Source organism: Phlebotomus papatasi, chromosome 2 (assembly GCF_024763615.1).
Source record: "Phlebotomus papatasi isolate M1 chromosome 2, Ppap_2.1, whole genome shotgun sequence".
Taxonomy (NCBI): Eukaryota; Metazoa; Arthropoda; class Insecta; order Diptera; family Psychodidae; genus Phlebotomus; species Phlebotomus papatasi.
In genome coordinates this window covers 67,870,471-67,882,132 of record NC_077223.1, presented here as the reverse complement: position 1 = coordinate 67,882,132, position 11,662 = coordinate 67,870,471, and the positions used below count along the sequence as shown (strand labels likewise).

General features: G+C 33.4%; 1 protein-coding gene across 2 annotated transcripts in view; it reads left to right on the top strand.

Annotated features, from left to right (window-relative positions):
• Positions 1-3,326: 3,326 nt before the first annotated feature.
• The window catches only part of LOC129803966 (homeobox protein orthopedia), a 76,811-nt gene continuing 68,475 nt past the window's right edge, over positions 3,327-11,662 (top strand). Inside the window, exon 1 of one of the 2 annotated variants that reach the window (XM_055850869.1) lies at positions 3,327-5,985. In XM_055850869.1, coding sequence (XP_055706844.1) covers positions 5,952-5,985 — 34 coding nt within the window. In that variant the 5' untranslated portion in view covers positions 3,327-5,951. The remainder of the gene's footprint in view (positions 5,986-11,662) is intronic. The other variant, XM_055850868.1, reaches the window with a different exon arrangement.

The window sequence follows — 11,662 nt, the reverse complement described above, 5'->3', positions numbered from 1 at the left end:
AGGGTGACGACATTATTTGTGGTATCTGTCCTTACTTATGGTCTCATCGAAATCTCAAAATTAATTCGAAAAACCTTAAAATTAAAAATATTTGATGTGTTATGATACCACATCACATTTTTTGGTTTTCAGAATCATTTTCTGACAAACATTGCGAATAGGCCATAAGTAAAGACTGGCCACAAGTAATACCACTACCCTAGGTGAGATTACTTAACAATCTCACCTATTTTGAATACAGAGCACGAAAATGAAACGATTATCTTTCTTTAACCCTTTAAGGACGATTGGAACACCGGTGTCCCATAAAGAAAATAATTTTTCCTGACTACCTAAAGTTATTTTTTTCTTATGTCTGTACATAATTGTAAAGTAGAAGGTTGAAGGAATCTAGAATATTTTTTGCAAGTATCTAGCTATTTTCTATGTAGTAAATATTTAAGGCAAAAAACAAACGATCAGTAAAAAATTCTAAATGGGCAGTAAAAAATTAAAAATGAGCAATAAAATATCTAATTATGGTCGGTAAAAAACTTAAATCTTTACAAAAATGGGCCTAATTTATATATTTAACATTTAAAATATTTCCATATAGAGTGAAAAGCCCCTTATTTTCCCTTTGCCAAAATTTGGACGATAATATCACTGTTTCAAATTTTTTTGTTACTGATCAATTTTAACTTTTTACTGCTCATTTATTCAATGCCAATATTTAAGCTCAAAAATGGCGAATTTTTAAATTCTCAAATTCATAATTCATTTTATTTTTTTTTTATACTTCCAATCTTTTTTAAGCAAAACCCTTTTGGCAATAAAAACTACATTACTCATACGTTATATTTTTCATTAAAGCGAAAAATATTATTCATTGGTATTGTCAGAAAAATTACTTAAATTTTTGGGCTCTTTTTGTCCCTATCGTTCATAGAGGCGCAAAATACACCGAATCAGACTCTGTTGGACTTTCCAAGGTTAGATGTAAAACTTATCATTGATTATGTTTCTCAGTTTAATTTTTATTGTTGATTTTCAGTCCGTAAACAGTGTCTCGTCGTTAAAGGGTTAAAGTACTCAAAATTAAATTTATTGTTATCAAACATAATTGTAGTGAAGGGTCTGAATGTGTAACGTATAACTTCTACCCCTCAACTACAATGTTTACCATCAAGCAGGTCTATTACCCTGATAAACCTCGGTATACTTATGGGAAGATATAGTAACCAACCCTAAAGGAAAACCACAAACTTAGGACCTTGGTCCTGGATCTGGTCCTTCCAGAAAACGTTAGACAAGAGGTTTAAAGCAAGTTTATTCAGAAAGACAAAATAGAGGAAACGATGATGACCCAACAAACGAAAATCGAACAACGGTTTGAAAGTTTATGGCAAAGGACCTGATCCTGAGTCAGGTCATGACCCAGAAACTGGTTCTAACACCGGTTAAGTAGCCAGAATGTAAACTTATATTTACAATTTCGTAAAATGTTTGTGATTATTATCTAATGCTGTTAAGTCAGCCTATGAATTGATTAAATAACTATTGTGGGATTAACTTGCGACAAGAGGAAGTGATTTCTGAATGTGGTGTTAGTTGTTAGTGTGAGGTTAGTCCAAGGGTCTACGCTACCCGTCCCTGACATTAATGTTCTGACATACGAGTACAAGACTTCTTCTTGGATCAGGCAGTGAGAAAACTGTGACTACATGTAGGGGAGACCGGGGTAGAATTTGCCACCAAATTAAATTTTTTATTGCGTATAATTTGTACAAAAAATGTTTGTATGAGGCTAATAAATATTTCAATGAATAGTAAGGGAAGTATATATTTAGAATAAGGTTTCATCAATATTCCTTCTAAAGCACATAAGATACCACTATCTAATACTATACGTGGCTAATCTGCCCCGATATCCCCTAGGTGAATACATAAAACATAACCAAGTACAGACTCATCAGCTGCAACTCCAACAACAGCCACGGAAAGTATCAGTCGAACAATGATTCTGATGCGGAACTCATCTTATATGGTTGTGGTGGATTTCTTTGTTTTTTATTAGGATAATCATCATAACCATCACAACGTCTGTGAGGTATGAATGCTACCGAGAGATAATATTTTCAAGCAAATGCTAGGAAGTATGATCCGGAAGGTGATTATCTGATTCGTAAGGGAGAGAAGCACCCTGTCTAGAAAGTTATTTAGGGCAGAATCTGTGCTTCAAGTTCAAGAATAAGCATAGAGTCTGCAGATGATTTGAGCAAAGGTTACGACAAAGGACCGACGGCGTAAACTTTAGGATGTCATTTTGTTAAGAGATGCTGAATTAGGGACCTACAGTACCCGCTTTGTAATCCGGATGATTGGGAGACAATATGACAGATGTCCACTTCGTAATCAGGATGGATTTTTTGAATTTGTCTAGCAAATATAATACGAGTTTTTTTTTTGTAGAATTAGAATAAAACTTAAAAAAAAAGATAAACAAGACATAATTAGAGAATTCTATGCTACTATACTTCATTTATTAAACAAAAACATCACAGGATAATTCATTTTCATTGCTGAACACATATGCATACATGACCTCAAAATTATTTTAAATGTAACCGTCGATAAATCGTCCGGATTACGGCGATCCGGATTAGAGAGCGGGCACTGTATTCGAAGTTGGTTCATGAGCCTCTAAAGACTGAAGTCCTTATTCTATTTAAGATTAGCAATTTAGTTTATTTCTGTGTATAACCAGGTATTTATTCATCGAACAACACTCACTTCAATTTGTTTTTGTTAGGTGAAAGTGGAGCACCTGTGAATTCGGGTGCTTTTGAAATAGGGCTTTCCCTGCTATTTTTAATTGGATCTGAACCCTATTTATTATACAATAAAACTTAACAAATCAATTGTAAAGCTGCATTACATTATGATAAGGATTAGTTCATTCAAAAATAGAAGGAAAAAGCCCTAGGGGGAAGTGAGACACCTTTGAAAGTGGGGCACCTTTGAAATTGGGATTTTTCACCTATTTTTAATAAAATTTGAACCTTGTCGTGATATAAATAATTTAGCTACACAAACTGATTGAGAAGCTAAATTACATTTATGGCTCAGTTCCACTTAAACATATGAGAAAAATCCTAATTTCAAAGGTGCGCCACTTTCAAATGTGCCCCATTCCCCCTACTTCAAAAGTACTCCAATTCAAAGGTGCCCAAGGTCCCCCTAAATTAAAGCAATATTTCAATGAATTCACAACAAAGATTAATGAAATCGAAAATAAACAATTACAAAAGTATTTTTATAACAGATAAGTGAGTTCTGAAGTTCCAGTAATTTTTGATTTCCCGAATAAACTATGAGAATTGCATACTGAATTCTTTCTACAAATCGAGTTATGGAAGCTCTTTAACCTATTTTTTTAATTTTACTTATTACATATTCTATTTTGTCTTTAATTTTTATTTTTTCTCTTTTGTCATCTTTTTCTTTTATTAATATTGCGAGGAGGATGGTTGAGGGGAATGCTGTGCTTTAAAGTAAATAAATAATCATTTGTTTTTTTTTTTTCAAAATGCGTTCTAAAGAAATTGGAAGAAAAAATATAGGTAAATAATATAAATTATAAAGCGACAAACTTTTATACAACAATGGCTTATAGGTTCAACCTCATTTTGTGCAACGTCATATTTACAAAACAGTAAATTAGAAATTAAATATTTTTTATGCCTTATGGAAAGGATTAAATGATTTTTGAAAACATAACACTGCTTTGCTTGATGTACACTTTTAGTGCAGTTAATGCATGTTCTCTGATTTTCTGTCAATGTATTACAGTTGAAGACAATATGACTCATCTCTTGACAACTTTTACAATTCCTCCAGGAAATATTTTTCATCGTCCTTTTCCTAGCAGTGCATACAGATCCCTAGCGTTAATGTAACGATATACATTCAGCACGAGCTTTCGTGTGAAATTGTGAGCAATCCATGTTTATGTTGGCGCTCTCCGCTTCACAATATCTCTGCATGCTTCCACGCAGCCATGAAAGTATTTTTATTGCACAAATGTGTTCATTTCCTTCTAAATTTGATCACAGACACAAGAAGAACGTCCCTGGTCGCAAGACATCTCAATCAATTTGTGTGTGGTCCAAAATGAACACTAATTTCTTCACTATTTTAGCGGCAATTTGCATATTTTGAGGACAATCTTTGGTGACTCTCTCGCAGCTAAACAAAATTTTTTTTGTAACTTCTCTCTAAACATATGGGACAGTAGTCGGTGGAATTTCCGCTACAAGAAATATTAAAGTTTCTAAAGAATTCTCAGAATATTTCCACCTGGAGTGTTATGGTGTATAGATGGTCTATAGATGGTGTATGAAAAATGTTTAATTTTAATATAAAAGTCACTCTATGAATTTTTCAGGAGTTTGAGGGGGCGTCAAAAGGGGAGGCCAAAAGGTTGAAGAGTGTGCTGAAAAAAAAATAGCTCACACAAAATACTGGGAGAAGAAATGTAATTTAATCATCTCTCGACTCTCCGTGCTTCTGATATAAAATTCAATATTCCACATTCCAAGCGTTTTTATGTTAACGTTTTCTGGTGCTGAGAGGGCTTTTTTTTACTCCTCGTGCCACACGAGTTGGATGGAAAACACAAAATATAAGGTGGCGCCTGGCATTTTCCATTCATCACAGCTCTCGGGAATCGTACCAGAATCTCTGTGAGTTGGCGGTATTTTCCACACTTGGGGGGTGTGGGCTGTTCTGCGGCGCATAGCGGCGGCACAGCCGCCTTATCAATTCATCGCGGCGCATCTGAACGCCTCATGGGCGGAGTCTCAGGTGCTGTCATGTGGGGTGGATGGAATAATTGATTTATCAGTGCATCTTTGTGCAATTAACCTTCTCACGGCAATGCCATTGAGACTTTTCCGCGGGAGGGAAGGTTCTCTTGGGGCGCCTGAGGGGTTCACGGACGCAGAGGGGCCATAGAAAGGTCAAAGGGATGAAGTGCAGTGGCGAGAAAACGCAAAAAGATGAGCTTTCACCAGGCGCCTCCATTGACAAATGCGCGCCAAATGCGTAAAAGAGACGTTTTGACTCCTCCTACGCTGAATGAAACAAAAGACATACCGTAGTGACCAATTGCGAAGCACCTTGAGTTTGTCTTTTGTCCCACTTTTCGGCGCACTGGGAGAATGGTGGACGAGTATCTAGCATCCGACCAGAGAGCTTCTGTTGATTGTGCGGGATGGACGCAATACAGATAGTCCGTCAGCACTACTAGCCAATCTCCTGGAATCTTCTCGAGCAGTTGGATTTTCTTCTGTCAAAAAATAGATACAACTCACTTCGCACTTTCAATAACACTTCTCAACACTTCCACTTCACTTCTGGATACACTTCTCATCATCCGACTCGGCACACGGACGGAGCAAATACAACCCAGTAAAATTCATGTCCACCATGTGAAAAATAAGAATAAAATCGGAAAAAAAGTCCGCGAAATAAGTGCAAAAGAACTGTGAGAGCGAGAAAACAAGTGCAGAGAAAAACACTGTGTGAACAAGTGCGAATTGTCTGTGAAGTGGCGCCTTTTTATTCCTAATAAATTCAATTTGTTAGTGCTGATTTAATTAATTACACCCTAATTGATAAGTGTGTGAGGGAAATTCAACAAGTGGAAGGCTTTCAATGCACCTTTTGCGGAACTGTCACTGAGATTTTATATCCCACAGAAGCCTCATAAGTGCTAGATACTCTATTATCCTTATTTCAATTGTTTTTTACTTTGGTTTTTTTTTTTGCCAGAAAGAACTTTCTGTTTTTGTTAAGAAGACTGAGTATTGTGACATTACTGTGACATTTGTGCAAGATTTGTCTGAGGAACGGAAGTGGAAAAATCCATCAAACTGTCGGCGCTGTCGATAAGAAATTTCTCAGCAAATATGCTGAACAATCTCAGTGCATCCAATCTTGGAGGTAAGCAACACTAATTTCAAATAGTAAATTAACTAATTCACCATGAAATTCTACTTCAGACGAAAAATTTACTGGATTGCGATTTGCGTTTTGCTAAAAAAAATTATCCACGAAGCATGAATTCAATTCAATTTTATTGTTACACTTAAGTGTGTTACAAATCCATAGATTTTTCTTAAGACACTAAAGTGTAACAATAAAATTAATCAATAACTAATATTTATAAATGTAGTTTCGTGTTATTGTATGTACTATTCTACGCATTCTTTTTAATTGAGCAAATCAAACAAGGAAAAATTCTGCAACATTATTTTCTTATTGGTTTTACAAAAAAAATATCAAGTGATTATAAAAAACGGATACAGTAGACTCTCGCTCAATCGGCTCTTTTTCAATCGGGCGCAAAATTTTGTTGACGATTTTCACATTTGATTTTAAAGCAAATTTGTTCAAATTCGCTGTATTTCCCCTTGTTTTATCGTGATTTTAAACATTTGGGCACTTTTTTGTAGAATTTATAATGATTTTGATGCCCAAATCCCTCGATAATTTGGATGATATTTTGCCCCATATGCCCGATTGAGAGAGAATCTACTGTAAAATGTAAAAATTTTTTCAAGGTCTTTAACAATCGGTTGTATACAAAATAAGCCAAAATTATTGCAATAAAAATCATCAATTCAATGGAAAAAAATGCTTAGTACGAAATTAGTTCGAAACTTATTCGACATATTGTACGAATGTCTTTAAGAATGTCAACACGATTGTATGAAAAATCCTTAAAAAAAAAAGTATCACGAAATATTAGTTTACTGCTTTAATTTCATAAAGTCTGTACAGGAACAACATTTATCATGAAATAAATTTTAATAAAATCTTAGATCGAAATTTAGTCGACATATCGTACGAATGTCTTTAGAAATGTCAACACGATCCTACGACAAATCTTCAAAATGCCCAATGAAATGTTAATTTGCTATTTTAACCTCATATTTTCTGTAACACTAACTATAATTCATTTTGAAATAGATTTCAATAATATCCTAACCAAAACTTCGTCGACATTTCGTAGGAATGTCATTACAATTTCCATGAAAAATCTGCAGAGTGTCTGAATGATTTCAATTATAGGTATGACGGGTACGATTGATTTATTCGAAATTTAGATTTCTGAATACCTAAAACGACTCTTTGAATTATTCATTTCATTATAAATTGTGATTTAATTTAATTGAAAACTAAACTTCCACTAAAATCATCCCTTAAAGCAAATTTGCTTGAAAATTCTCATAACCATACGATTTTACAACTGAAGTGTGACAACTTTAATGCCATTTTCAGCAGCAATTGTGAAGCCGAAAGTGCAGAAAATCCAGTATACAAATGCATGAATTATCGCTTGAGATAGGCAATTTATCAAATTTGCATCGTGCGGAATTTTCGGGTGCAATTTACTAATTATAGCACACTAGCAAAATTTATATTCCACAGTCGAAACACTTAAACGTCGTACAATCAAATTATAATACTCTCAATTAAATTTATTTCACGTAATTGGCATTTATGCCGTGCTTAATTTTTTTTTTGTAATTTCATAATTCTCTCTCAAATAATGCATTTTGTATTATTCTGACTGAAGAATTCCCTTTTAATTTGGGTAGTTTTAAATGCTATCCCACAATGTAAACAGTATTCAATTAATTAATATTTATTTAACTGACAATAATCAGAGCTAATTCTTAGGAAATCCCATTTGTTAAAACTTTGTACAAATGAATTGTAGAGAGAATATTCAGTGCCTAAAATCCAATTTGAATTTCTTCTCCGACGCTGAGAGATTTAAATGAGTTTTCTCTTTCCTAAGTTGAAAATTCAAAGCCATTTTCGAGGCATGCAGATGGATTTTTGCATAAACAGAATCTCGAAAACTGGGGAGCAAATAATTTTATTAAGCTTGTCTGGCATTTTCTAGCCAAAGTGCCCAGGGATGGCGGTCGAAAATTTCACCCTGGAATTTCAATGTGTAACACTAACTTTTCATTAGGTGACATTTGAAAATGGAGGCGAAATGGGACGCTTTTGGGGGTTTAAGGGCTGTAAATTTGAATGGGTATTACTTGGTGGAATTATATTCCTCTGAATTTTAATGCTAACATCTCTCTCACATTTCCCATATCTTTTGTCATGTGGTGGGAGAAGTGAAAATTAAAAATTATTTTCATTTTCCTGAGGAAATATTTGAACTTCCCGTTAAGATTTGTGTTAATTGATATTACGAGGCATTATCCTTTTGTCTTAAGAAACAAATACTTTTGTTTTCACTCAAACCAAATATTTTTACACACAAAAAAAAACTGTTTGAGATTTCCCATGAAATTTGAAGAATAAAACATTTATACAGTCAAAAACAGAAAACATTAGGCGAAAAACATGTTCCGAAAAACCATAGGGGGAAGTAAGGCACCTTTGAATTAAGGTGAATTCAGTAGCTTCAATATTGGGCTTTTTTGTGCTATTTTTAATTGGAACTAAACTTTACCGTAAACTGGTTAAAATAAAAGGATCAAATTAATCGTTTGCAAAAGATGGATCAAATTAACGTGTTCTATTATGAGAAATGTGCATTCAATGTTCGAAATTTGATCCATCCTTTGGCAAAGGATCAAACTTGGATAAATTTGATCCTTTTATTTTTACCAGATTAGCTCCACATGCCCATATTGTGAAGAAAAAATACATTATAATAAGTATAAAATTTTTAAAAATAGGAGAAAGCCCAATTTCAAAGGTGCATCAACTCAAAGGTGCCCCATTTCCTCCTACAGTTTTGGAGTTTTTTTTGTGCTGTAGGGGAAACTGGGTCACCACCAAACACAGGGTACCACCAAACCGTAATTTTTATTTCTAAACTACTTGGACTATTTCGACCATTTCTTCAGTGGAATAGTGCCTATAAATTCCTATCGATCTTATTCTTTGATATCCAATATCCTATTAAAAAATCGCAGTGTTTGGTGGTGCCCGAGTTTCCCCTATGCTCTGCGCTTAAGTCCAAAAGAAACCATTTAAAATTAAATCAATAAATCACATTAGCGGTAACGACTAACTCTAATATAACTAACCGTATGTCTTGATAACCTGAAAAATTTACTATAATTTTTGATTAATTTTCTTTTTTTTTAATAATTCTTTAAACATCTTAACTCTTTCGTCTCTTTTGGGACGAGAGTACCCAAAGCAGCATATGAATGTTCTGTGAAAAACAATGTTTTTTAAGTATTCAGAATTGATATAAATCCGATTCTTGTGGATGATTACAAACTATAAGGATGTCCAAATGTGAGATATTTTTTGTAGGACCTCAATTAATTCCTGAGCTTAGATATTTTTGATTAAAAATTGTGAAATTGGCTTGCAGCATATACTGCGGTCCGGAAAGAGTTAAAATAAATAAAGAGAAAATTAAGTTACTGGAAAATTAAGCAGAAGTTTGCTTATTAAATCAGATATTCAAGATTAAATATTTTGAATAATACTCCTGTGAATATTGGCGGAATATTCTCAATATTTGTAATATTCGTTATATTTTCATAGGACATTTTGTTAGACGTCCTTAGTTTGAACCTTCGACCATCAAAAATGGATTAATTTTTTTCATAATATTTTGTATTACTTGTATTGTTTGACAACATTAAACTGTTTTAATCCTAACTTCAATCAAAAAACTATAAAATTTAGCCCAAATTGCGAATACCCCTAAATAGATCCACGAATTAAGCCGAGAAATTATACACATATTGTTTTTAAAGAGTATTTTAAAGTTAACCTTGGCTCGAATGATTTCATTTTTTACGCAAAAGTATTTTTACTGTGTTATGAAAACAAATAGGGCAACTGTGCCAAATTTTGGTCAGCTCGCAATTTTGGCCACTTATTTTGTTCTCAAAAATTTCCGTTTGAAAGAATCCATTTTGGAAGAATTCCGGAAACGTAATGAACAGAGATATGTCTATATGTAACAAAGCTATATCTATATTTGTATTCATTTTGAAATATATTAAGAATGATTTTAGAAAAAATAAAGACGATAAATTATCTACAAGGTTCCAAGGAACACTCCTTAAAAAGAATTAACAAAAAAATCAATTTTCATTAAAAAAAAATATTACAATTAAAATTTAAGACTTTGGCTCTTTTATTCAACTATTCCGAAGTTTCCTACAGTTACCCTAAATAGGATAATATTTTTGAAACTGAGACTAATAACTTTTTCTTCCGTCTGATGGCCTGAATTTTACCGCAAGTGGCGCTGGCAACTGTTTTCAATTTTTATTTTAACTGGTTTTGTTCTTAGAACTCGTCAAATTGAAAAAAGTAATGGATTTGTCTTTAAACTTCAAATTTCCAAAAAAATATTTAATTATTTATCTGTGAGACAATTAGTCGACATAATTTGAAATTTTTTAGTGACATTTATACCCATTCAAATCCAAGTCACGATGCTCAATTTTTCATTTGAATTTATTTATAATTTGTATTACTTAATAAATTTTTAATGAAATAAAATATTGTATAATATTTTCTTTAAGATTCTAAAAGTAGTAAAAGAAGTAAAAGTAGTAGTGGCAAAGCGTGCTAGACTTCGCGAAATGCTCGAACTCGTGACTTAGATGTTGCTTAGATGTACTTTCGATGTACTTAGATGTACGTGACTCAGATGTACTTTCGCATAATTTACTTTTTCTAATTAAGGTAAAGTACCCTTTATTCGACCGGTTCCTCTATTCGACCGGTAGATTTATTTATTCAATTTAATTATATTTGCTATAATATTTTGTGTATGATCTAACATTAATAGGTCAATTATTCTTTAGATAATACGAATCAGTGACAAATTCATAGAAATTGATGAAATTCACCATCAAATATTCAAAAATTGACCCACCGGTCGAATAGAGGAACCCGGTCGAGTAAGGGTACTTTACCTTAAGTTCATTATGATTCAATTCGTGAAGAAAAGAGTAATATTCACGAGTTCAAGAATTTCTCAAAAAAAAATATCCCAAAAGCATGGTTTTGGTGTAGGGACAGGTGGGGAAAAATGTCAGTTATTTTAACGGTCCTTGAGCCGACTCAGGGGGATCCCCCAAGTCGCTATCTCTAACCGTTTGGCCTCTAGAGCTGGCGACAGCCGGATAAACAGGCAAATATATGGACAGGCGGCTGGTTATATTTAGAAAAATGGTCTCCCGGGGGCATCGGAGATGATGGAAAGTAAAAATTTTTATGGGAAAAAAATCGAGGGATTATATCGCACTTGCGATATTTTAATGGCATTTTTAGGATTTTTCGATTTTTCGATTTTTCGATTACTACGGAATTAGAGAATTTTGTATACTTTCAGAATCCAGGAGTGGAATGATTGCTTATCGGTACTATCAAATCGATAGTATTGTTAAATCTGTAACTGTTAAAAATATAGTTAATGATATATTTACGACTTAAGCCGACATACGACTGAACGTAAGTGTAATCAAAATAATGTTTTGATTGAATTCCCATCAGTTGCTCACTAACTAAGCTGTTTATCGGTTTAGACCGAGAGACGGATTAGTCAGAAAATGATGGAAATGTCTTCTGATCATTATTTTGATTAGATTTACATTATGTCGTCTCT